The 27399-nt window shown below is 44.5% G+C and overlaps 1 protein-coding gene across 3 annotated transcripts in view; it reads right to left on the bottom strand.

Moving 5' to 3' along the window:
- The window catches only part of LANCL2 (LanC like 2), a 29918-nt gene extending 2797 nt beyond the window's left edge, over nucleotides 1-27121 (bottom strand). Inside the window, exons 1-7 of one of the 3 annotated variants that reach the window (XM_040589816.1) lie at nucleotides 26078-27121; nucleotides 14847-14964; nucleotides 11844-12051; nucleotides 9534-9681; nucleotides 8786-8932; nucleotides 5030-5212; nucleotides 2773-2949 (exon numbers count right to left, since the gene is read on the bottom strand). In XM_040589816.1, coding sequence (XP_040445750.1) covers nucleotides 2773-2949; nucleotides 5030-5212; nucleotides 8786-8932; nucleotides 9534-9681; nucleotides 11844-12051; nucleotides 14847-14964; nucleotides 26078-26281 — 1185 coding nt within the window. In that variant the 5' untranslated portion in view covers nucleotides 26282-27121. Of the gene's footprint in view, nucleotides 1-2772; nucleotides 2950-5029; nucleotides 5213-8785; nucleotides 8933-9533; nucleotides 9682-11843; nucleotides 12052-14846; nucleotides 14965-15587; nucleotides 15827-24956; nucleotides 25107-26077 lie in introns of those variants that run through there. The other 2 variants (XM_040589818.1, XM_040589819.1) reach the window with 2 other exon arrangements.
- Nucleotides 27122-27399: the final 278 nt, after the last annotated feature.

Genomic DNA, 27399 nt, shown 5'->3' with positions numbered 1-27399 from the left:
GCAGAAGATGGAATACCATTAAAAAGAGTTAACAGTATCTTTCTTGTGTTTAAACAACACTGCTGCACTAGCTACATTAGACATACGTGACTTATGAACTGCATCTGGATCAACTGAATAGCCACCACCTATTTCTCCTTTATGGCTCCCCAGAGCAAACGGGGCCACAACTTCCCCTGGCATTTCTGTGCTTGGAAGCAAACTGCTGCTTATTCAAAATATGGTGCGGAGATTCCTGCAAAGCGAAGAACTGAGGTCTCTCCCTGCTCCCCCTGCAATTTGGGCAAGTGCTAACAAACAGAAAACCCTACTAACTAGAGGGTGCCCCAACTCTAGAGTTGGAGCTATATGGGGTGCAAGCATGCCCCCAGAGCCATCAGTCTGTTCAACAGCAAGATAAATAGTGGCATCTCCTCCCTTCTTCTCCCCACTCTGTCCTGTTTAAATGTTTACTGGAGAATGGGTTTTTCTTCTCTTGGTAGGTGTGTGTGCACACATGCAAACGTCTTGAGGAAACCCAGCAAAAACCCCACAAACATAAACACTGCAGTCCATACAACTATCAAGAACTGACAAAACATTTTTGGGCCCCCCACAGGTATGAATCTTTAAACCAAGGTTTAATTCCCCATGTAATCTTGTCTTATATGTGAGGACTGAACAAGTTTATGCCATGTTTCTAAATTACAATCAGTTCTTGCCACATCCACATCTTACTGCATACTAGCCTTTATTATTACTGCCAGCCTGGGAACTGCAACAGGAACTAAAAAAATGCACCCCAGGCTACTGAAGCACAACCATCGTTTACAAGTTCATAGTTTCAGCACAACTCTGAGATCCAGTAAACCACACTAGTATCTTTGTTAAACCAAGGGGAAGGAAAAAAAAAAAAAAACAAACAGAAAGAAAAAAAGAACTATTTTCTAGCAGGAAGGCATCTGCCATTATTTGTCACGTAGGCTGGGCATGCTTGCCACCAGCAGCGGTTTAATCACAGTGCTGAGCGCCACAGGGCTCGGATGCTCTCTGCTGCCTAGAGCCCAGGATGCTACAGGCCGCTCTCCTCCCCCAGGCAGGCCAGCCAGGAGTGGCTCAGCCTCCCGGGGGCCTGTCTGATAATGCTGGAGAAAAGCTGCAAAGCTGAAAGTGAGAAGCACAAACCAAGAGTCTCTGTGAGCCACGGCCTTCCAGCTCTTTTGGTTCACTTGTAAGTTTCACGACTCCTGAGAGGTAACCAGGGATTCCCGGGCAGACTCCTTCCCCCAAACCTCCTGTTTCTGGAACAAACACTCTTGAGAGAGGAGCCATCTAGTCCTCTCAGTTACATGCCTTTAGGTACCAACACCATGGCATGCTTGCTTCCCCGCATGCTCCTGCTCAAAAAGAAAAGATTTCAAGAATGCCAGACAAGCAAGTTCCTCTGCCTGTTTCAAGATTTCCCTGCGAGAGCCTGCAGGGCCTGACTGAATGCTGGAGATACTAAAATGCAGAATGGCTGCAAATATGCCGCCAGACCTGACTATGCTGGGCACCCCCAGCAAACAGTCTTTAGCCACCATGCCACATCTTGCTTCTCAAAGGGATTTCAGGTACCTGCGTCTCCTGGTTTGGGTTTGAAATATATACGCTTGCTTTTCTCTAGCTTGGTATGGAAGAAGATCAGGATTCTCTTGGGCCTCTAGAAGAGGAGCACCAACAGGAGGTGCGAGTGCTGCACAGAGCCACAGAAGATGTACTAGCACGGAGACACAGGGAGCCGGAGAGCGGCACTGGCTGCAATGCCAGCTTGGTGCTCTGGCTCACGCGTCCCAGCGGGGGAGTCCACATGTAACAAAGTCCCACTCGCCCTGGAACACAGGTATGCCTACAGGTGTCCTCATGGCACGATGCTTTGGTAAACATGAGACAAGCAGCAACTTTTAAAGCTCTGCTGACTGAGGACAGCCTGACAGTGGAGATGAATACAATAGCTTTACACATGGCCAGTGCGCATCTAAAAGCGCTTAAGAAGCAACTCATCAAATTCCTCATTGCACTTGCTTTTAAAAAGGCCTCAGCTAAATAGCTACATATGCGGTATGAAACCTACTATCAGTCAATTAAGCTGAAAGAAGTCCCAACAAACCAAACCAAAACCAAACCAAAGTCTTACGAGATGATGAAACAGAGTCAGAGAAAGCCTTGTCCTTTGGTAACCGCTAGCTTATAGCCAGAGCTGAATCATCCAGGTTCTGCTATCAAGTGGAAAAATTCCAAGTGTGTCTTTCTCTGCCATTTGAATTAATGAAAAAATTCAAAGTGAGCAACTTTGAATTCAAAGTGAGAACTGCAATTCAGAGCTCTAAAAGGCCCAAACAGACACTAGTCTGAAAACAAATAATTACAAAAGACTACAAACAGCATTGCTTGAGGGAGTTGAGGACGACACTGGATGTCTCAAGGGAATAATTAGTACCACATAACAGTAGTCTGTTATTGTTCAGACAAGCTGATTTTCAGACTCTGCTTTCTTCTGAATACATGTTTACTTCCTCTCCTCTTTACAGAACATTTGTGCATTTCACTCTGCATATTAAAGCAGTGCATGCCCCACATACACAGCTGAAATTGTCCAGTCAACGTGGAGCAAGTGACAGGATCCTCTTGTCCCACCAGCCAGCCAGCTCCAGCTCTAGCACACAACAGCCTACTTGGAACACAGTTTACTCTTGCACAGGCATAACGACGTGAAAGGGAACAGTAATTTTGTTGGGATGCTGTAGAGCTCACCTTGCAAGCTCGGTAGAGGTACTTTTTGTCCTGAGTTAGATTATAGAGAGACAAGAAGGAGTAGCCATTGCCAGCAGTACCATGGCAGATCCCGTATCCTTTCCTCAATAAGCCTCTCTGCCAGATGACATCACTACAATCCATAGCATCTTTCAAATATTTATCCTCTTTAAAAGTCTGTGGAATAAAAACAGAATAAACACATGTAAGTTTAAGTACTAATGGGAAAAAAAATAAAGGAAGCTGGACCTAAGAGTTGGTCCTGCTGTTGGTCTGGGGGTTTTCCATATAAAATTTATTTTTTATTTTAATAATCCATTCGACATAGACTTGCCTTTCTCTTCTAAATTTCCCTACATGGAAAAAGGAAGAAGTTAAGTTTTTGTTTCTGAAATGAAGACTCCAAAGGAAAAACTCAATTTCAAAGGCCCTTGGTTCTACAACCTGTAATCTATTGGAATGGTACATGGTCCTTTTTTTCCTCTCTCCTCCATTCCCAAACCACAACATCATTTGATTTGAAATATAGAAATGTAATTCTTGCCTCCAAGAAATGTAACACAGAATACTGGCCATCAAACCTGGTCTTAAAAGGCCAGGTTCCAGTCTCCCTGAAGTCATTCTTCCTGCTTACTCACCATCTGCCTTCAGTTCCATGTCAAAAATACACAAGAATATCTCCTTGTATAGCACAGGGATACAAGGACTCTCTTCTGTCACAAGCACAAGCAGGAACACTCCATCACCTTGATGAGTATTTGTATTAGAAATACTCAGAAGCACTAAGCCAGTTTGGGCAAAGGACCAATTTTGCAAAGTTTATTGCAACTAAAGTGCATTTTGGACACAGAGAGCCCATCAAGAGAGCGGAAAACCAGAGCAAGTAATTTAGCTGAAAACCACCAGACTTCCACCATTACAAGGCTACTCTTTTGCTCCCCTTTGCCTAAGTCACTCTACAGATCAACAAGACACACAAAAAATGAGTAACTGATACACTACTGTAGACTTCAGTCCTTTAGGGATGGCATCCCCTGGCAGGCTATTTAATAAGGTAATAGCAGCAATTAACATGCAAGACTCTTAAACCCACAAGCCTGATAAAGTCCGTCTTTCTGAACAGGCTTTGTCAGCTACTTAGCTGTAACATTATGAATTAAGGACTGGCAACAGCATTTGATTTCCAGGACAAACACTGCTGTCTGTAATCGCCAGTCCCTGTGCTGGATATGAAAGCGTAGCCAGCAAAACATCCTGCTATTCTTCTTACCGCTTCTTCAAAAGGCAGAATAATAAGAGTAAAAGAAAAGCAGCACATGCCCCATCATCTTAAATATAAAAAGAGGCCAGAAATGAGGCTGCTAAACAGAACTTGGTCCTATCCCCCTTATTGCCTGCAAAACATTTTGTGCTGGGGAAAGCATCACGTTGACAAAGAAGGGGGAGGCGGGGGGGAAGTCTGCTGTGTTAAGTCAACCTCCTACCACAGTCCAAAGAAAAAGCAACTGTGACTGCTGCTACATTCAGCGATGCTGTAAGAGATTTACAGTTTGCATTTCAGGTAGCAGCATGAGTAATTATTCTATAAACCAAGCCTGCTTTTCATCAGCCCACCCAGAGGCCAACCAGGGAATCTGCCAAGGAGGGCTGTCAAAAGCAAGAATCAATTTGCATATATTTAATTAAATAGCATACTTTTAAATGCCATGCAAATCAGAATTGCACAACACAAGAGAGACAGCAAACCTCGTTAAGTATAGAGAAAAGCAAACAGTAGGCTCAGTGGTTCTAGTTATGCCCTAGATGGGGCTGAGGACCTTTGCTCTGACGTTAAGTTCTCAATAGCTATCTTAATCATAGAGCAATTTATGGAAGACATTCTTTGGCAAGACACATGAACCCACGCTTTTGAAAACCAACATAATTCTTAGAACTCTTGGGATCAAGATTCAAAGAATTTAGGTCAATGTTCTCACATCCAGGACTTTAATACCAAATCGTTTAAATACATGGCCCATTCCCAAGAAAGCCTGAAGTCTAGTAACTACTAGCACCCTGAGAAGCAATTTTATCCACTTATTTCCTCTTTACAAACATACCTATGTAATCATTTTGGGATTTTTAGATGCCTAGCCTAGGGTTCTGGTTTGAAAGTCTAGATCTAGATAGACTTAAAATGCAAGCCTCACAAACTAACAGGCCCACATACAGGTCTCTCTGGAAAAACAGAAGTCTATATGAACACAGAATGATTCACCTTATAAGCTTGCATGAGCATGTGGATGACTCCGGGGGCACCATGGCACCAGTGAACCAGTCTGTCAGTCTCATTGCTCAGTGACGATGGGTAATTCCCAGATCTGAATTTTTTATGACGCACATAGTCAATACTCGGCTTCACCAGCTCTGCCAGGGTCTCTTGGTCCACATTTGCAACTGGCTAAAGAAAACATGAAAAAAACCACCACCAAACCCATAAACAGGAGTAGCAACCAATTGTGTATTGACACACTTAATTCTGTCATCTATTTTCAAGTATCCTACATATGTGCCCTTGATCCAAATACTTTGAATCATTTTATGCAGATTTAATTAATGTCTTCTTACAATACCCTTGGGAAGCACATTTTTACAGCTGCTGTAGAGAAAAGGAAACTGGGGCACCAAGTTGTTACCTGTTTTACTGGAGGTGACACTGAAAGAGCATGGAAGAACTGAGAACAGAATATGGATCTCAAGACTTCCAAGCCTCTCTTGATACCTTAAAATAGAGAACACTTATGGAAGAAAGATGTGTTTTAAGTGTGTATTATGAGCAAGGTAGGTATAAAACCAACGGGTTACACATTTTGTTTTAAAAATAACACGTAAACAAACCTGTCCTATTTCCCAGTAAATGAAGAAGAGTGTATGTAGTGGCATACCTGGCAAAGGTTTGTGAAGGTTAAAGTTCCACATCATAAACAAAACTCCCTGAAGGTATAGGCTATAAATCTTCATTTCCAATTTCAGAAGCAACAGCTACTTCTCCAGCTAGCTAAACATCTTTGTACTACAAACTCATCTTTACCTTGCTATTCTGAATTTTCTTTCTCATTTCTTGTATTTAGTTTACGTCCTTCCAAAAGGAGAATATATTCTTCAACCTGCATGCTACTTGTAAGTAAAGGTTTAGAAGCTGACTATCTGTTGAGTCTGTAGTTGTGCTTTGTTGGCATTCTCTCCTCTACCAGCCCATTTAACAGTATTTTCATAACAGAACTTGCTGTTTTTACACAGCCTACATGATTTCTGGAATTCCTGCAAGCTGTGGGAAACAACTTCAGAAACTGGAACCTATAGGAGCCTAATAACTGAGCTTATTTTTTTTAAATAACTTGGTCTTTGTGGCTGACTTGATGTCATACAATTTCCCTGTTTCCCACCGGCTCCAGCACGTTTGCATTCAATAGATGAGCACACTGCAACAATTGCCAGCCTTAAAGCCAAATGAAGGCAGACTTTCAATAGGTGTATTTTCAGTAACCTGAAAACGACAAAAGCCTTTATTTCACCTCAGCCAGGAAAGCTTTGCCAGACTTCTACCTGCCAGGTCCTTCAAGCAAACACCACCTCTGCACTTCCGAGTGGAACGGAAACCTTCATGCTACTAACCAGAAGTACACCTGAATACAGATCAGCTCATCACGAAGAACACCCCGGAGCGGATCAGCCCTCACTCAGCCGCTGACCTGTGGGGTAGGGAGGCTCTGGGGGAAGGTTTGTTTTCAGGCTCTGATTTCATGCTGCACCCCTGCAGCAGAAGGCAAAGTGGATGGGCACCAGCAATAAATGCTTCAGTCTTCAGCTGTCCAAGGCAAGTCCAGCCCAGCACATCTGTCCTTGGGAGGTAAATCCAGGAAAAGCAGAGTTTTTTAACAACATCTTTCTCACCCTGTGCTTCTGAGAAGATCTGAGTGCAAATGAGTTCTTTGCCTGAGCTGCTGAGGTTCCCAGCACCTACTTCCAACAGCAAAAAAGTAACCTACAGGCATGTGTCCTGATTCTCTGGCCAAAAGCAATGATACGCAAACAGACATTTTTGCCTCAGGGTTCGGGAAAGGGCCTAGGATGAGAGATTCCCCAGCTAGCACTTCAGAATTCCCCCTCTGCCTCCTGAATGAGTTATTTAACTCTGCTGAGCTCTTGTGCTTCCAGTAGTCTTCTGCAAATAAATCCATCAATACACATTTCTTCATAAATGTGTTGTACAGAAATTATGATTAGTGACCTTCTCATCTCAGGTGCTATGTTGGACACCCTTTTTTTTGTTATAAATCAACCCCTCGACAAACCGTCTCCTGAATTCTTTGCTGAAAATACATAAAACCTGCCCTCATTTGGCGTGGGAGGGATGGGGAAAGGATGAACTCCGATATGCCATCTTCTTCTGCAGTGGATGACTCAACTCTGCATGACTCACAGTATTTAACGTACAGTGAAAAGACAGTAATCCAATGCTGCACAAACAATGGCTTTGTGGTAATTCTTAAAAGCAGCAATTATACGTAAAGGAAAAGATAGTTACAATTTTAACATGTACACAGAGTAGCTTTTGCTTAAACCAAGAAGTACTGTGCAATTACTTCTGCTGTCAGCCTTGAATAGTAAACAGATGATGGAGCCTTTAAAGAGGCTTCTTTAAAGGACCAGATGTTTCTCAGAAAATCTAGCAGAGCCAGGGAAGAAAAAATGGAAGCCAGGAAGATGAGGGAGCTGGAACAGGGCAGACCACCTTGCTGAAGAAGGCAGGAAGTAAAGACAAGAGCACAGTAAATCAGAGCAGCCTGTGGCCCCAGTGAGATGGTCATTGCAGAAAATGGGCATAGTGAGGTTCAGACAAGCTCCAAGGTAGCAGAGCAGAACCCATTTCCATAGCAAAGTCAGCTGCTTTAGCCTGAGCTACTGGTGGAAGTGGTGTGAGCTAATCTGAAACAGATGGGGAGAAGTCACAGCACCTTCTGCAAATGAGGAACGGCTGAGCAGTGGCAACACCAAATACCAGCTCAGTCACTTCTGCTTCAGGCTTCAGGACATGCAGTCCTTCCACTTGCCTGAAGGAAAGTCATTCTGCATGAGCTGGTAAGAAAATTAACATTTGAAAAGATGCACGGACTAGCAGCACCTTTAAAAAACAGAAACAGGTACAATCAAATTTTGCAGCTCTATGGCCACCTTCTGTAATGAATCTTAAGGCTGTTTTTCCAGATTGTACAATAGAAATAAGATATATAGGTCTGTTCTGAAAAACACTGTAAACCTACTGGAGATTCTCAGGGCAGGAGGGAATGGATTTAAGTGTGGGTAAGAGGAGGTATACAGAAGGGAGGAATCTCACTCAGGACAACAGAAAGAGGAGAGCAGGTACCATAAATGCACTAAGGAACATCAGATTTTTGGGGGACAGACAGTGGGGATAAGGAAGAGGAAGAACATATAAAGAATAAAAGCATACTGAAGACAAATGTGTGAAAAATGATACTCTTCCAAAAGCTTCAAGACAATGAAAAAACACCACAAAACCCACAGTCAACAGAGAAAAGAGGACCATCATGGAGGGCAGGAGAGGCACCAGCGGTGCACTCATTTAAAAATACAAAAAAATTGAAGAGTGATGGATGGTGAGTCTTAGCTGGTCTAAATGCAGGCACCAGAAGACCTAAGCATGAGGAGAAGGGAAGGCACCTCACTGTCTCTGCTGAGGATAGGAAACTTTATCTCCTGCAACACTGGTGCTCTGAACCACAACTCAAGGGTTAATTCACTCTAGTGCAAAGATACTCAAGTCAGTTTTCTTCGGATATCAGGGCCTGAACTAGTATCTCTGCACAGTTCTGCTGCAGAGTCTAACTCTGAATTGTGAGACCCTGACCCAGCACAACACTGTACGTGCGTAAGAGCTTAAGATAAGATCCTCCGATGCAAAGCAAGAAATCACTGGTGTTTTACTCCAGCCCACAGAAGATGCTCTTACCTGCATGAGCATGTAATAGATCCCAGCCACTCCATGGGCCGCTCCAACATATTGCTTCCTGTGCCACTGGTACAACAGAGGACAACGGTCTGTTTTCCGCTCCTCCTTCGAAAAGTTTTTCCCCGATTCAATAATAGCATCTATTACCTAAGAAAAAGAACACACCCCTTCCATTTATCTTGCTCGCTTTGATTCAGAGGGTTTTGCTTTGTCATGACTAACACTACAGTAAAGAATAAGCTACAATGAACCGTAACAGGACAACAATATTCAATTAATTAGGATATGAGCGTTGAGGTAGAAATGGCAATTTTCCTAAATGATGGAATCACTTATGTTTCTAGGAGAAGAAATTTAATATGCAAATATTTCCAGCATTTTTTTTTCCAGGCTTGTCTTCTCTGCTTCTGGTATCTGCAGAATGCATCTTCCCCACACCGAATTCTCCTTCTTTTCACTTAAGACTTCCATGCTTCTGTCTTATATTTTTTTGTAACATTTTCTCATCCTCAGATGCTCCCAAACTAGTCACATATTAGATCCATTTCCAAGGCTGGCCACAGACCCACCCGCACCAGCCTGTCTCAGCCCCAGCTGGGCAACATGAAAAGTGGGAAGAGACTGGAAGGATGGATAAGACTGAGTTCCCAGTTCCAGGTCCCCCTCCTAATCCCTTAAATTATGCAAAGGAGAGATTCCAGTTCAACCTCACTGATGCTATGGGACTGGAGAGAGAAAAGTATCTTACCTCTTTGATAGCAGACTGTGGGACAGTGTCTGGACCGATTTCAGTATTCAGGTACAGCAAGGCATATAGGTAACCTGCTCTGCCATAGAGCAGCTCATCTGGAAGTTCAGCATCTGTGCTTATGACTGTCCTTTGGAGCTGCAACAGCCTGCATCAGACAAGGAAGGTGGAAAGAGAGAGAGAACATCTCTAGAGATCATACTAGACTATGTATTGTACAAGCCATCAAACCAGAAGCAGAATGAATGCTGAAGCCCAGCTCAGCTGGCTGCCAGGTTTAACACGGGAGCCCTGGTGCCCACCATCCCTGACAGGCAGGCACCTCTGAGCCACAGCCACGTGAGCAACTATCAGGTTTTCGTGCAGACAGAAACAAGACGTATGGGTGCAGGTCAAGGCTTTGGAGGAGGCTGGAAAGCCACTCCAACAAACAGGGAAGCCTCCTGGAGCCTCTGGGAATTTCACCTAAGTAAGGATCCATAATTGTAGGTGTGTGAGGGGGAAAAAACAAAACCAAAAAGCTCTAATACCACCATTCAGCACTCCCCCTCCCTAGACGTTTCAAACATTTAGCAGCTCAATTTTGAAAAGTGCACTGTTATTATGCACAAGTGTTTTGCTTGCCTTTAGCAAGGGAAAAAAACCCTCGGGCTGGCCATCACAACTCTTATCTTCTCCAGAGAGACTCCCCACTACTACCCCACCAGTCTGCATTAGCACCGAGGTGGAACGAAGATCTGTTTTCCAGTCCACACCCTCCCCGTCTCTTCCCATCTTCTGTGATTAAATTGGCAATTAGATGAAACCATGGAGATCATCACATTTTAAACTGAGGAAGGGGCAAGGCAATCTGCACTAAGGCCAAATTCAATTCCCAGACTCCCCCAGCCACTATTACTCAGCAGAAATGTTAGCATTAATGTCATACTGGAGCAAAACCACTGACCTCAACAGTTCATTTACGTTGTCACTGCTTAATACCAAGGAAAAGCCACTCACAAAAAAAAAGTTTGATATTATCATTCCTTTCTTGGAACGATGCTTTGGACTTAGAATTACATTATTTTCTTTTAAATGGTCCACTGTTAAGTATTAATATTCAAATCATACAGCTGGACAGCTATAAGGTAAAAAGTGCGATCATAGATTACAATTTGGCATCTATAATGTATCACTCAGTGTCGTGAGTATATTAAAAAAAAAAAAAGGAAGAAAAGAAGCAAATAAACAAACTAACTAACCTCCTTTTCAGTCCTCCTCCTAGAAATGACTTTCCAAGGAGAGGTGAGACTAAAAGATGTATTGCTAATGTAATTTCACTAACACTCATGCTTCATACCTTACAGCAACACTGCTTTCCAAGCTGCATCCAAAATGACATCTCAAGTTTACTGCCAGTTCTAAAAGCAAAAAATCGCAAACCTACCACCCATTTCAAAACTGAAATATTCATTCAGGAACAGCCACACTAGTATTCTAGATCAGAAAGAGCTCAATTATATTTCCAAATATGAACCAGAATGGAGACGAAGACATAAGGCTAGTCTGCAAATTCTGGTGGTCTCAAGTACGCTGCCGGATCACTAGCAGGTGGATTGCTGGTGCCGAATGCAAACCCCACAGGGCTCCAGTGCTGCCAGCCCTCACCAAGACAGCAAATCAGCTCTGTATCAGCAAACGGACTGTCAGTTCTCCAAGGAAGCTCTAAATCCAAATGGAATTTCTCAAGACATTTGTTACATTTAGATTATTTTGCAAAGGGGCTGGAATTTTTTCAGGCTATCGTTCATATGCTCTGACCAAATTAAAGCCTTTGCCTGTTCAGCAAACACCTCCTCTTTGTTTTATTAAATCTGTTACATACCAATCCAATGTGCCATGTTTCTGTCTGGTATTTCCAGATCCCTCCAGTGTACATGTTTTGTAATGAATCTACAATTAAGACCCACTCTTTACAGGAAGCATCACATACTGCACAAGCACTACATATTGCCAGTGACAAGTGTGCAGCTTTTGTTAAATGTCACTTGAATGTGACAAAATCAAAATGTGCATGCATTACAGATATGCCCAGGACATCCTGTCCTTACAGCAACGGAGGACTCAAGATAAGCTGTTAAATATGAATCAAGTGTAAGGCAGCTTTAATAAAGATAAATCCTATTTTGTATTCTTCTACTGAAAATGTATTAGGGGAGAAAGCGTCTCCATTTTTTTAATCCTGTTGTCCAAAACTCCGCTTGGAAACATTACTGAACCAATGCTCTCCAGAAATGCAAGGCTTCACTTTTTCCACCATCAACCACTTACTTGGCAACACATTCTTTAGATTCATTGTCATTTTTCAGCTTGTGATAAACCACTGCACCCACTGCCAGTGGCCCAGCATCACCACAAAGAAAAGTAACTCTTCTGCCATTCAGATTGCGAAGGATTCTCTTCACATAATCAAGAGATCGCTGCAAATGGCTCTGGTTTTTCGTGACACGGTACAGTTGCAGATATAAGAGGGCAATACCTGGAACAACCACATGAAAAAGAGAGTTTTGTTTACTTCTCCTTCTAACTATACCATGTCCCCCTCTTTAGTGCCTCTGAAACTAAAATGCAAATGAGAAGAAGTATTTAGACAATTTAAACACGTCAGTCAAGGGTCCTAGCTCATGCAATGGGAAGGCATCAGACCATCTACTTTGATTACATTTCAGTCTGGATTGTGACCAAAAAAAAAAGTGTCAGACTGAAGCCCAACAGTAGACCCACAATTTGCAGAGAATGAAGAAAATTCATGACATAGGCACCAATGCTTGGTGATGAAATCACTGAAGCTTCAAAAACTTGGAATAACAAGCATGTGTATGACCAAGCACCTCGTACAATACTTACCTATTATATGCAAGAAGTGACTTGTTTTCCATTTGATTTGTAAAAGGATGTTTTGATGAGTTTTTGGATTAAACTTGCCAACTTCTCTATAATCCTTAAATGTATTTCACAACAAGATTATGAGCTTCTACAAGTTAAGCTGGTTTGAAAAAGCCAGAAAGCAAACAAGTCCTCAGAGAATGCTGGAAGGTAATACCAAGCTTCACTCCATTAAATTCATTACATAGTCCTCCATTAAAACCAAACCAAACCTTAAAAATTGCAACAATGTAGGCTGAAGAAAGTTAAACAAATCCATCTAAGTGGATGTTTATTGGCCAATTCCAAACATACATGTTCAGAAACAAAATGTTCACCTCCAGATCCTACTCCATCTCAATCCCCTCATCTCTGAACAGGGAGAGCACTCTTCCAAGCCACAACTAAAGCCAAGTATACACAAGGCCCACTTAACTCCACCGAGGGCTACCTGAGGAGCACAAGCAGAACAGCACCGCAAGATTGCTGGTACATCCTCAGATGTTCTCCAGGCTGGCTCTGAACATGCCCTTCTAGATGAGTCCAAGAGAAGAGCTGTGGAGCTTGGTCAGCCCAATTCAGTGGCATGGGAGCTTATGGGCTATTTACTAGGATTTCTGTAACGCTTTTTTATGTTGCAACACATATAGAAATCTGGGCTTGACCAAAGGATGACCAGAAAAGTAGCCATGAGGCCCAGTTCATCCAATCTTTCTTTGTACAACACCCTTGAAATGGCTCCTCCAAGATGTGTGGCACATACAAAGAGTACTTGTATAACCAAGATGGACTCTAACATGAGTCCTATGATTGTTACATGCCAACAGTACGCACCCCAAGATTTTAAAGTTTCACAAAGTACAAGATTTACGTTTCACAAAGTACAAGAAAATGCTCAGGACTGCACTGCCAGTAAGATTTGTCTAGACTCGGTACGTAACAAGCAAGGCAGTTGTTTTCAGCGTTGCTTTTACCTTCTCATTTGCACACTAGCAAAATGCTGCAAGTTTGGGAAGAAAGTATTTGCACTAAGTATTTCCAAAGCCAGATAATGTCAATATTTTTATTCCGAGTTATTTTCACATGAGCCTTGAAAGAAGTTTATGACTTAGAACAGACATAGTTGGCGATCCTTCTACTGCATGGAAAAACCCCACTCTCATTAGACTGCATTACTTGTTCATCTACATTCTTGTTTCAGCTAACGATGGCTGTGTCACTTTTAGCTTATGACTCATTTTCAGCATGCTCTGGTTTATCAGCTGTAACGTCAGTTGTCGGTCACAGCGTCAGAACCCAGCTCCCTGGGAGATGTTTTATAACATCAGTGCAAAAAAACCCATCACTGGAGACGACCTGCACTCACTTAGCAGCCACTCACTTTCAGACCTTGAAATGCATCTACCTTTTAAGTCCGAGTTGTCTAAAACTTCCCTACCCATCCACCCACAGTACCATCTGTACCGAAACAGCAAGAAAAAAGCAAAGAAGTTTTACCCTTTCGTTGCCTGAATTAAGCCAGAGCTGAGGCAAAGCCTGGAGAGTTTTTCCAAGCTGCTCCCCCTCACGACACAAAGATAAAGGAACAGATCTCCTCAGGGCACTTTTCAAACATGCTGGGCTAAAAGCGTAAGTGTGCCTGAAGCGAGAGCTAGACAGAGCAGGAATAGAATATGCCATTGTAATAGCAAAGTGGCACTTAAGAGGCCTAGACGGAAAAGCATTTTGGCAGCTTGAAGAGCAGCGGCTGCATCAGGCTTGACAACACCAGGCTCTGCCTAAAGGATCAGAAGGGCTCACTCACATCTGGAGAGCATCAGTGATGCAATGCTAAATGAATGATATAGTGCCTAGCAATAACCGGCGCTTGCACATGTCTGCTTATCTTCACAAACTTCGCAATCTTGCAACCCCACCTCCATATCCCACCTCCTCCCACATTCATTTGAACATTTTTGTACAGACAGAACAAGCACAGCCAAACTGTCCATATTCCAGATTGTAAGGCTTCAAGCTCCTGGGCACAGATCACCCCTCCCCCCACCCCCAAAGGATTAGAAGATGTTACCATTAGACAACTGCTAACTAAAAGTCAGTTGAACAGAAAATGCAAAAGTAACTGATTTTAAGAAAACTAAAGAAACAAGAGGTAAGCTGAAATAAAGAGCAGCTTTAGAAAATCCACTCCTTTTGAAAGACAAAGATTTCCATATACAAAACAATTATCTCTCTGTAACTTTGCCTGCTGAAGTCAATGGAAGTCATTCCAGACAGTGGTGACCAAGGGTCCAGAGTTAAAAGAAACCAACTCACACAGATGCCCGTATCAGAGTATTTCTGTTGCTCCTCTGAGAATACCAGAACCTCCTCCTGTGAATAAACCCAATTACATCATTTAAGCTTTCTCACCAGTCCAGCCAGTATAGGCAGAGCAGTCATGTGGATCTGCTGTCTTCAGCCCTTCCTCCATTTGTTGCAGAAGGTCCTTGATTTTCGCCTGAATCCGTTTCGAGAACCGAGCACTGACCTGAAAGCAGGAGACAGAAGAAAGGGAGCGAGTCAGAAAAGGAAAGAATGCAAGAATGCAAACTATCTGCTCCACTTTCTTGTTTGGGAAAAAAATCCACCCCAAAACAAAACTAAAACACCAAAACCACTAAACAAAGAATAATTAGTGGATAGTTATTACATACAGCCATTAGCAGCGTCAAGGTGGTTCATCTTAAATGTGTCCCATGTAATGCATTCTCATTACATATTAGAGTAAGTTACTAGTATCTACATCTACAAAATTATCTGGGGATGCTTTAAAGTCACATGAAGAGTAGCTATGGATACTGTCACAGTACAGAATTGTATGTTGCCTCTTATCTCAGGCTCTAAATACAGTAAACAAAGCTCCTCTGAGCTGAGAAAAAGGTGGACATAAGCAAACAGAAGACGACCATCTGCTGCCACTCCATGTGGCCAGTACTCCCTCCAGGGTCCTGGTATGAACACCATGTTACAAACACAGCACAGGGAAACTACAAGCCCCGTGTCACCGGTGCTTGCTCTCAGCACATCTTTTGTGTCACTATGGAGCAGAAAATAGCTAAAGGAAAATAAATGCTCATATTTGAGACAATCAAGTCAAAGTCAAGACACCACCTTTAATGCTGTGCTCAATATCCATGATGTAGTCACATTTTCTTCTTAAATCCAAGCCTTTTTTTGATGTCCCAGTTTGTGATTGCTATATGGAAGGCAAGTCACCCACAACGCCACTTCTCCTGCTTCTTGCTCTCTCCTCTCCCCAAAACAATATTAGGGCTGACATGCTTTCTCATGAGAGGAGGCTGTTAAATACAGTGAGATACTGAAAGAAAGAGCTAGACACAAAGAGGACAAGCAGAAGTAGCTCAGCAGCTTCAGCTCATGCATGAAGGTGAAGAAACAAATCTTTAATTCTACACATTGCTTGCATTTACTTTTGACCAAGAAAGGTTTACACAGATGCTATATATGAAATAGAGGATACTTTACTTTTGCCAATATTTCTCCCTCATTATGCATACTGTATGGGAAGATACATTACTGATTATTCCCCTAAACCTATGGAACATGGAAATAGTCAATTAACTAGAATTTATTGCCCTATTAACTTCCACGGGAAAGAGTATTCATGTAGTCCCTTCAGAGGACGATTCTACATTTGAGTGGGAGCATCAGGAACAACAATCAAAAATGTCTGGGTTGTTTGGTGGGGTTTTTTTTCTTTTTATTAAACAGTATCACTTATTGATCAGCTTTTCCTATTAGCACATTTATTAAAAACTATTTTATATATTTAAATAGAGCTTAAGGGCTAGGTTTCCTTACAGTACTACAGTTTATCTACTACAGAGCTAGAGAAGAAAAAACAAAAACCCTCTTCCCTTCCTAGGCTATAGAAAACTCTTTATCATTCTGAGATAATTGCATCATTCTGATAAAATAGTGATGTACACAAACCTTGCGCCACCCACAAGTATTTCCTGAATGTATTATCCACCATCTACAGAAAGCCCCAGGCATACATCATTTGCCAGCCATACCTTAATTATCTGGAAACAGCCAGAAGAGAAACCCTAGGAACATGGAAGTCAACAGAGCTCCCCTAGCTCCCAAACCAAGAGCCACAACACAGTGGTCATTGGAAAAATGGCATTATGCAATTTGGCTACTTGCCAGCTTACACTGACAATAAGCTACTGTTTTCTGAGCAGTGCTTGATCTCCTTCCACTTTTTGCTTCCCCAGCCTGCTCCTAGATAGCAGATATAACAAATCAGATCAGTGAAGGCTTAGTTTGATGTTAAACACATCTACACTTGTGGTTTTTTTTAACTGGAGAATGAGAAAATTTGCTCATTGGGAAGGTTAAGTCCTTGTTTGACTACAACACATCTGAAAAGGGAAGGGTTCAGATAAATGACAGGTCCTGGATGCCACCATGCAACCGATTACTCAAAATACATCACCCTTTGTAGTCTTGTTCAGAGCAGAACTTCAAATAAAAATCAGTGAATTCAAACATCCATTCAACAAATTCAGAAATCAGAAAGATAACAGGAATTACACAAGTCCTCTGACGCACCAGAAGTCTCCAGGGTCAATGGTTCAAACCCATTTTTTTGATGGTAGGATAGGATAGGAAGCGAGAAGGGAATTGTGCCACTGTATCTCATGTTGCACACATACCACTAAGAGCTAGAGCCCTTAACCTTTTCCAGTAGCTCTAGAAATAGAACCAAACACAGCAGGCATCTGATGTCTATTGCTTTTTGGCCTTAATACGGTGCTAAGCATCTCTTTGTTAGGGAACTGTACCATGCACAAACACCACCACCATTCTTTTGACTAGCTCAGTGAAATCTCAACACAAAGCAAAACCTTTCCCAAGGACAGGGCTTCTCTCCTTCAAAAAGACAGCTATGCCAGTGCTAAGGCATATGGTGAAACAGCATGAGGATATCCGTGTGGATGCACCTAGGCATAGTGCTCTGCTTATCTGACAAGAGCGAAGGAAGGTTTCAGACTCCTGGTTTATTTACCTACTGCACATCACAAGCAGGCTGGTTATCTTTTTGCTCTGACAATACCTGCTGGTAACCTGCTGTTACCAGATCAGAATATTTTTTTATTAAACAGCAGATCAAATTACTTATAAGCAGAAGGGGAGTGCTAGGACATCAGGACACCTGGGTTCTGCTTTGAAACCTCGGTCCCATAAAAATTATTTTGCTCAGGTTTGCATATCCCTCTAAAACAGGAATTGTAACTTACCTATCTTGATTCAAGGCTTGGAAAAGCACAGATGAAAGGATTTTTTAAAAAATTATTATAATTATTTATCAGCCCAAACAAAGCTACTCCCAAGCTTATGCCAGTATGAATAGGTTATGAGTGGCAACAAAGTTTTCCCCAGCTACCTACTCCACCACTGCTTCTGTTTTTTCGGTTTTGGTGGCTCTGAACTTTAACAACCAAGCACTGTCACTGTTCATTTGATAAGATTCCACTACAAGCTTATAACAGATGCTTACATGCACTGGAATAAACTAATTACATAAAGAAATGAATGTTGAAAGGTAGCTTTAAAAGATCTATAAACCTCCTTCAAGGAATCTTGTGGCATTACAGCTGTGTACAAAGCACAATAATTCATGCTGAACACAGACTGAATTTCATGAGAAACACATTCATTGCATGAGGATGATCCCAGCTGGCATTCAGCCTTTTCTGCAGGTGACTCTTGTTATTCCTGTAGGGACAAACAAAAACCAGGAAGCCTGACCTCCGATATCCAGTATCATGTTTATTCCTGGTTCACACCAGACTGGGTGATAACAGGAGCTGAAGAGTATTTTTAACTAGAAAAGGCTCTCTCCAGGAATTCAACTGCTGCATCACTCCTCTGCTGCTGCAGGAAAAACAACTGCTATCATCCTAACCACAGCTCAAGTTTTACAACAGCAAAACACAAAAAATGAGAGCTCATTCCCCATGACACCCAACAGAACCTTGCACCCTCTTGATTATGGTAACAAGAAAGGGTCATTATCAGCATGAAACAAAAGTAGCGCAGAAAATACAAATATGTTAGTTTTGCAAATTATCTTGTGATATATATGAAGCATATCACTTTTTCCATTGCAGCAAGGCAATATGCAAAGCTACATCCTAATCCAAAGCCTTTTAAAGCCAACAAAAATGTATAGAATGTAAGCGTGTATGTAACATTGCTCACTGGCACTAATGACAACGTCCAAATTATGCTGTCCTTGTCAGCAATACCTGTTTCCCTTATCTGCTTCCTTACCCTTTCTTTTGCAGGGTTCCTAAAAAGAACTTAAATCACCATCTTCGGTAAACCCAGCACTAAAACTATACACACACAGGTAATAAAAATACACCACGATGCAAATAAAACGTCTCCTAAAAGAAACGCACATTTCAGTTGCAGTTGATATTACAATACCATAGCAACTACCGATCCATTACAGCTATATCCAGCTCTTTTCAAGCTGTAGCTTTAAAAAAGCCAGCACTCAGAGCAGATGAGGTAATTAGCAGCTGCTCTGTATGTGTTTTATATCGTGATTTCTGGTAGGTAAGAGAAGCCTGTAATTTAAAGTCTTGCATGCAAGACATTCAGATACCAATGTGTTTTTCAAAAACACCTCTCAGCATTTATTTGCATCATCACACATCTATGCCAACTATCTTGTGCAGACTCACAGCAGGACAATGGAGACCTGAGTTCAACCTCTTCACAAGTTGCCAACCTACTGGTCTTTCGTGCCACCACCAGCTCCCAAAACAACCATCCTGATATTAACCCTATTTTACTTCTTCAGCATTTGGGGGACTGATGCTATGCACAAAACTACACTGAAGAAGGAAGGAATTGATTCTGCAGAAGCAGCAAGGAGATGGCCTATACGCACAGTGCTACCTACTGAACAAGCAAAATATGTTTTGATTTCATCTCAGTTCAACTCAGGTTAAGGAGAGAGATTTCAAAGAAAAGCGGCTATTGTTGGTGACGTGCAGAACAGGAGACATAACATGGTGCTGGCTTTTCTTTCAGCCAAAATGCATTTCACAGAGAAGAAAATACAGCTCATTGGCACTGCAGCAAGGACTCATTCAAAAACCAGAAGACAGCACGAGGGACATGGCACACTGGTAAGGGAGAACAGGGTGGGGGGTGATTTGCAGCACTATTGAAAAGAGAAATCCTGGCCATACTGAAATCGTTGGGTACCAAGTTTCACACCCATGCACTGGTGCATTATTGAAGCATGACGAGGTCTCACACTCATCTCCACAGAGCTCCTGCAAGAGCCGACCAGAAGGAATGGCAGTAAGATCCCACATGCAAAATCCAGCAAAGCCAGCTGGGAAGTGACCTGCCTATTTGTACAGAAAAACAAATTTTACTTTGTTCTTACCTAAGTTAATTTTTCTTCCCTGAAAATACCAGAAACTAAGAAACCTCATCACCCAGCCTGTGAAACAGTTAAACACAACTCTGCTACTACTCAGTTAGGTCCTTCCAGAAACAAATGCCAGTTCTGCAAAACCACATGCTTAATAACTTGAAACACTGCTGTCTGTAGAACACATGTCTATGTTTTTCAGTGATCTGGCACCTAGTGCTATATATGAGGCAGTGAGGAAAAAAAAAGGGGGGGGGGGAGAAGAAGAAAAAGAAGTGAAAAGGGGGGAAGGGAGGGTGAGAGGGAAATTAATAGCTGTAGGCAAACTGCTACATTGTTCTAAATGCCAATTTAGGAACAGGCTTTAAATGCAGGCATCACCCTACCTCAGAGGCAAGGAAGGGTGTGAAGACCAGCACTAAAAGGCAATCCATTCAACTTACAGAAGAGTTGCCTCTGATGAATTCGTGTGTAAAAGGAGCTGTTTGTCTCATTGGTAATTAGGGTGCAAAAGCTTAAAGCCCCCAAAGCTTAAAGATTTACATCGTCATAAAGAGTCATCAAAAAGCTTCAGATTATTGATAACAAAAATAAACATGATTAACAGACACTGAGGAACTTTATCTTATGTTTGAGGAAACGGAGGCTGATAAAGCAAAAGAGCAACACTGAAAATCGCTGGTCCTCCAGGTAGCTTAACACCAGCATGCTACTTCTTGAAAACTAAGAAAATAAAAGCCTATTGTGAGTCTGATTTGAAGTCACTCACTACACAGAGGTCTCTGCCCTACCTGGGACATTTTTAAGTGGTCCACAGTTGCAAAAAAAAAGTTAAAACCTCTACCAATACCGTCTAAATTATTTTGATGCGCAGAGAGCAGGTATATTCCACATATTGAACCGGACAGCGTATCAGTATAGTGCAGTTAGATCTCAATCATAGTTTCTTTTCACCAGAAAACAAGTATCTGTTACTGCAATTGCTCACGTAATGCACCAAACAACTCCTTAACAAACAGGTGTGCAAGAGAGAACTAGAACCCCGTGAAGAGCAGATGGACATGACACAATTTAATCAGAACTTGGGTTCTGATTCAAAAAAGTATCTTCATTCAGAACTGGTTGACTAAAACCAAATAAACATGTGGTTAAATTGTCCTAACTAACAGGAGAGGCTTTCAATATAAAAGCATCAGCGAAGCACTAAGCGGCACTTGGTGTCGATGCGTGCTGTAGGACAGCAGCAGTTCTTCCTCTCAAGCTGCGTACACTAACTGCCATCAGTTAGTCATGGACAGCGAAGTACAATAAACTGATTCTCAGACTCAATTTTAATGAAGACTCAAAAAAGGCAAACCAAACTGTCCTTCAACAGAAACATGACTTGCAGTATGCAGAATCCGCTATTAAAATAGCATGCACCTGACGTGGGGTGCCAGGAAATAGCAAAAAAAGTTGCAATCTCAATAAGCACAGCTACCCTATTCCCCATCTCTGGCAAAAAAAGTGGGAAGAAATCATTACTGGCTCCAGAGTGTCAATCTTGCCTCCAGTGCAATTGGGTGGTATGATTCCCACTAGTGTTAAGTGATTGCAGAATCAGTCCCAGAACAAAGAGAACTTGCTGCTCCCAGTGAGACAACCCAAAAATATTTAAAAATATCACAGGGAGGGGAATGAAGAGTGAGGCAATGACAATAAACTTTACATATTTAAAAAAAATATATTTTAAAGCCAGAGGAAGACTAAAAAGCCACATGAAAGCAATTGTCAGAGCTAACAGGAGATTGAGAAAGCACTAGGAAACTAAACACTACTAAATCACTCAAAAGATAATCTAAGTAAATAGCTTGTATCCCCATTAAGAGATAATCTTTGCCAACAAGCATCATTGCTTTAAAACAGGTTCCCCTGTAAGAAGCCCTCTGCAAGGCCTAATTAAGTACATTGTATACATTTGTCAGAACACTCCCCCCTTTTACTAATATTCTTAAAACATTATGGCAAGTCAGAAAAAAACTTGCCAAGAAAGAATTGGCTTAAGAAAGAAGTCACTGTCTGGGCACTCCAGTGACCTATCCATAAAGTCTGAATCCAGCTGCGGTGCTGTCAAAGACTGTCCTGTGATTCCACAACAAATCCAGACAACCTTAAGCTGCGGGCTCACCGTGTTAATGTCTTGATGCCAAGGGTGCTTTTCTTGTGCACACGCACACACAAAATCCACATCAGGTTGCCTAGGCACGGGGTTGCTGCCACCTTCCCCTGGATAAGCAGGTAATATCAACCGGCTTTGGGTTCCCAAGTCACTGGCACACAGATGGTGTGAAGGTGGCTTCCAAATCACACCCTGCTGTGCTATGGATGTAACCACAGAGCTGTGGTGGCTCTGAGGATGGTGGGCAATCTGAGGCTGATATTGGTGGGTCACCCATGATGCCAGGTCCTTGAACAAGCTATCACCACCTTACCAGCAAGCTCTCCTCGCCCTTCCTCTTCCCAGGAAATCCATTACTGCTCCGTAGCTCTCCACCACATGGAGGTTTTGATAAACAGTTTCTGAGCCAGGACACTGGCTGCCCCTGCTTTATGCAAGCCCGTGCAGACCTCCCCATTCTCAGTCTGCACCCACAGCTGAAGGGTAAACACAATGTCAACAAGTCTTGACATAAATTGCACCTATAGGTCACCGTTGCTGCCGTTCAGGTGGGACAGCAAAGCACAATACTGCTTTTCCAAGGTACTCTCTGGTTCCCAGCCTGCACAGGCCCATAGCCTGGTACTGCTACGCGTAAGGGTAGATGAGTTTATAGCTGAAGTTGCCTACAATGCGGTGAAACTACCAGAAGAACATCTGCTTTTCAAATATTAATACCCAATAAAGAGTTACAGTGAATTAAAAATTAAATGAAACAACAAAAAAACTGATTTTCTCATGACCTAGGGAATATGCTTTGTTCTGAGACTATAGCTGTCTACTCATTTCTCTGCCTTCCTGACTATCTACATTTCCATTTTGAAAACTTTTGGACCACTGTGAGGTAAAACCTAGACGTACTTTTTCAGGCTAAGGTATCACTAAGGGATCCACATCAAAAGAAAAAGGGCTACAGGATATGTACTTAATTGAAAAATTTGTTATTTTTTAAACAAAGACTTACATCTAAAATTGTTTCTTATTAATCTAGAATTAATGCCATCTGATTAATTATTCCCTTAAGCTTTCTCAGACAAGTACCAGAAGCAATTCAAGTCCAGGACACTTCCAGTGAAGAAATATAGTTAAAAAAAAGTGAATTTCTAATACATGAGCAGAGACCACCTAGATAACTGATATGCAGCATTGAGTGTGACTGTTTTTAAGGCAAATCAGCTGCCCCAAACCTTGTTTTCGCCCACTTCCACACCTAGCTTCCTGAACAAACAGACACTTTCATACACTGCACTTTGTTCCAATTGTCTCACATTTCAGACAAAGACTTGAAGAGCTTCTTGTCCTTTTATCAGCCGGATGAATTTTAGATGGCAATCGTGAAAGCTTATGAAATCAAATGGAGGGATTAATAATGCACTGCCTTCCATGACAACAGCAGAGCCCCGCACACCTCTAGCTGTCATTACATGAGTCACTCAGTGCTCACCGCTCCACACAGCGGCAGAAAGAAATATTGTAGTGCACTGAGGGCTTCTGAAAGCTGCTCCCATTTTTAGGAAACTTGTGCTATTGTGTACAGAAGCTTACAGAACAGACTTCTCAACCTATGTAAAGTCCTTTTGTCTTCACTGGGGCTTTAGGCAGGCAAGGACAATTCTCTGATGAGACTGGAGCCTGTTAAATGAAAAAAACAAAACAAAACAGCAACAAAAGCACCCCAAAACACTCATCGTGAAGTCTCACAGAAATCAGGATAGTACTAGGATTGAAAATATGAAAATGCTGCAAAGAATATAAATACACATATATAAATATACTCAAAGGTATGTTCTAGTCCAGCAATATGTAGAACAATGCCTCAGATTTTGCACATGCAGAAACAAAACAAAATGTACACTCGCATTTGCCTTCTCCAATGAAATGCAAAGTTGAAAAATTCAAATTCCACCAAAAGTTGCTGTAGTTACATCACTTCAATGCAGTACAGAAGATGATTTTTTTTTTCCAGAGGAGCTTCATACTTTTGAACATAACAAAACCCAGACACCATCTTTTATCAAATACACAGCTACTCAGGTGCTCAAAGATATTTTCTGAACAAAGCTGCAGAAATAGGTGGCAACTGCCATACTGTAACAAGGAATGTCATCCACCATTGATACTGGGAAAAAACATTTGCAACCACTGTAAAATAGCATACTCATCTACAGCAGAGCAGAACAGACATTCCTAACATGAATACAGGGGCAGAAATTATTGACTAACTCATTTCAGGTCTGCCACAGAACAACATCTCTGAATTTGGATTCATTCAAGAATTAAATCTGAAGTAAATTAGAGCTGAACTATTCTGCAATACAGGTAGTGTTCTTTGGAAAAAAATTAGAATAAAAAATTTAAGGAAGTTCACCTTCCTCCGATACCAATTCTCACTTTGGAAAGCTGTAGTCAACCTAGATCAGCAGTAAATAAAGGCTTATTTTCTCTTTTAAAAAATGGACACCAAGTGTGGGATCTAAAGCAGGTACATAAGAAGGATGGCTGGCCTACAGAAGGCCTTAGAAGAAAGATCTTGGTATGTTTTTTACCCATTTGACAACAATGTATAGCTATAGATGTTCTGCCATCTACTTCTGCCTTCATCCTTCAACTCATCATCCTAGGATGTTTTCTGTATACTGAGCCAGATACAAAAGAACAAGGAATTCACAGGTCTCTCTCAAAGAAAAAAATAGTTTTACCAGCACTGAGCAAGTATACTGCCAGGGATTTCTGCAAAAACAAACAGATTTCACATCCAAACCTACCCTTGCTTTTTAACCCTTTTCAAGTGCCAAGTTCTGCTTTTGACAGCTGCAATCAGCTGTAGCAGCAAGACACCAATTCCCCAAAGTATTACCTTTTGTATGCTCATAAACCACAGCTGCAACAACTTAGTGCAACCTTTCATTGCCTTGGACTGATGGTGAGCTGATGCCGTCCTCTCTCCTACAACGCTCAGGAAGACTCCTGCTCCCATCACTGGGCATCACCACCCTCATCCCCCACACTACTAGTTAGTCAAGGTAATTCCTTACTATCGCAAGGAGAAAAACGCAAAACTGAGATTAAAGGCTCTGCTTTTTTCACACCAGCATACAGCTGAATGCATTAGGAAAGTTAGCTTTCCACCTAGCGCATCTACCCATGCTACCCATGTCACCATGCAGTGTTTTTCATCCAAAAGATGACAAAGGAGCACAGTACTGAACGATCAGGCTGCTCAGGGGCTGAAATGACAGAAGGTCCACATTCTGGTATTCCTTCTGCAGCTTAAGCCAGCCTGCGTGCTATCAGTCCAGAGCACCTTCGGTGCTTAAATCCTAAGACATACGCAGCTCCCCAGCCAGCAGCGTGCAGTGCCGAGGAGGTAAGCGGAGCAGGGTGACGGCGAACCTCGTGTGACCAGTGCCACCAGAGAGCTTCTGCTGGCCCGAACCAACTGCCAGGTGCCCATGGCGGTGCCGCTGAGCCTATGAACGCGTGTATGTCAGTGAACACAGGCCCCGCAGAGAAAGGTCCAGCGTCACCTAAAGTCTGAGGGTCGCGGTCACCCGAGACGAAACTCGTCTGTTGTAGGTGCGCGCTCCTCTTGCCCCTTCCCTGCGGGACTGCTGCGGCGAAGCTCGGGCAACGCCGTGCCAGAGCCGCGCGGTGGCTCCAGCACAGGCGGCGCTGCCTGCAGGCCCCGCGCCATGGCGCTCGGGGAGCAATCAACAGCTTACGGCACCCCCCGCTCCCGGCCGAGCAGCCGGGCAGCGCCCCCCGCTCCCTCCCTCGGCTCTCGCCGCCCGCCGGAGGCCGACACCGGCCGGCGGGCAGGAGGCGGCCCGGCGCTCCGTAGCGGCGCAGCCAGGCCCGGGGCCACCCCAGCGGCCGCCGCCAGGCCCGGGGTCCCGCCGGAGGCCGCCCCGGGCAGCGCCCGCGCGGGGAGGGAGCGCGCCGCGGCAGAGGCAGGGCGCGCGGCCCGCCGGGACTCACCTTCCCGTCGGCGCCGAAGGGGAGGGACTCCTCGTCCGGCGGGAGCAGCGCCCTGTCCCGCTGGGCGTCCGCCGCGCTGGGGGCCGCCGCGGCTCCGGCTGCGTGGGGCTGGTAGTCGGGGTAGGGGTTGGCGAAAGCCCGCTCCTCCATCTCCGCCTCGCCGCCCAGCTGCAGCTTCAGCCTCTTGGACATGCTCTCTCCCATCTCAGCCGGCCCCCGGCCCGCCTCCCCGCACGGCAAGCCGCCGGGGACACACTCCGCCCCGCAGAGCGGCCGATCTGGAGCGCCGCGAGCGCCGCGGCCGGCGGCTGCCACCGAGTCACGGCCGCCGCCGGGGCTGGGCGAGCGCGGCGGCGGGGGGCCCGCGGCGGGCCGGCGGCGCTGGGGCCGGGCCGGGCTCGGGGAGGGCGGCGAGGCGCGGCCCGCTGGCCCCGCGCTGAGGGGGGGGGCGGCGGCGGCAGTGCCCGCGGCCGCTGGCCCATCTAGGCCGCCCCAGCCGCCGGAGCCCGGCTTGGGTAGGCGAAGGGGGAGCTCGGCTCTGCCTGGCTCAGCCGGGGAGGGGGAGCGGCGAGCGCGGCGGCGGCATCACACCCGCAGGGGCTGAGCGCGGCCGGGGCCGCGGCCGGGCCCCCCCGCGGGGAGAGGCAGCCCGCCCGCCCGCGCAGGCTGGGTGGCACCGCTGCAAAGCCCGCCCGAGCTCCTCATCGTGCCCCGCCGCAGCCTCAGGCCCTCCGGCTGCCGCCGGCCGCACGCCGGGCAGCGGAGCGGGGCTGCCGCCGCCCCCTCCCGCCCGTCCCCCGGCGGCGGGGCCGAGCCGCCGGCCGGCGCATCTCAGAGGAGCGGCAGGAGCAGTAGGAGGGGGAAGGCCAGCCCCAGCAGCAGGCAGTACGCCACCAGCCCCTTCGCACGGCTTCTCCACCGCGCCGCGCTCATCCGCCGGCAGCCCCCGGGCCGGGCGCGCCGACCCTCGGCCACCCCCGGCGACAGGCAGGCGGCGGCCGCGGCTCCGGCGCCCGCCCTGAGGAGCGGGAGGCGGCCCTCGGCCCCCGCCCGGCGGGGAGGGGAAGGCGGTGAGGGGGGGCAGCTCCCCGGGGAGCAGCCGGCGGGGCCCCCTCCCCCGTCCCGCCCTCGCCGTGTAATGGCGGCCCGGCGCCTTGGTGTGGCGGCGCGCACCAAAAACAAAACAAAAAATCCCAAACAAACAAAAAACCACAAAAAAATAGAACTCCCAGCGCTGGAGATGTCGGCCGGGGTCAGCCGGCCCGGCGTGTGCGCCCCTTCCACGCGTGGGGCCGGCGCGGTGGGGCCCCCAGCCACAGGCC

The sequence above is a fragment of the Falco naumanni genome, chromosome 4 (assembly GCF_017639655.2).
Source record: "Falco naumanni isolate bFalNau1 chromosome 4, bFalNau1.pat, whole genome shotgun sequence".
Taxonomy (NCBI): domain Eukaryota; kingdom Metazoa; phylum Chordata; class Aves; order Falconiformes; family Falconidae; genus Falco; species Falco naumanni.
Note: the sequence above shows the minus strand (reverse complement) of the source record. Positions and strands in the feature narration are given on the sequence as shown.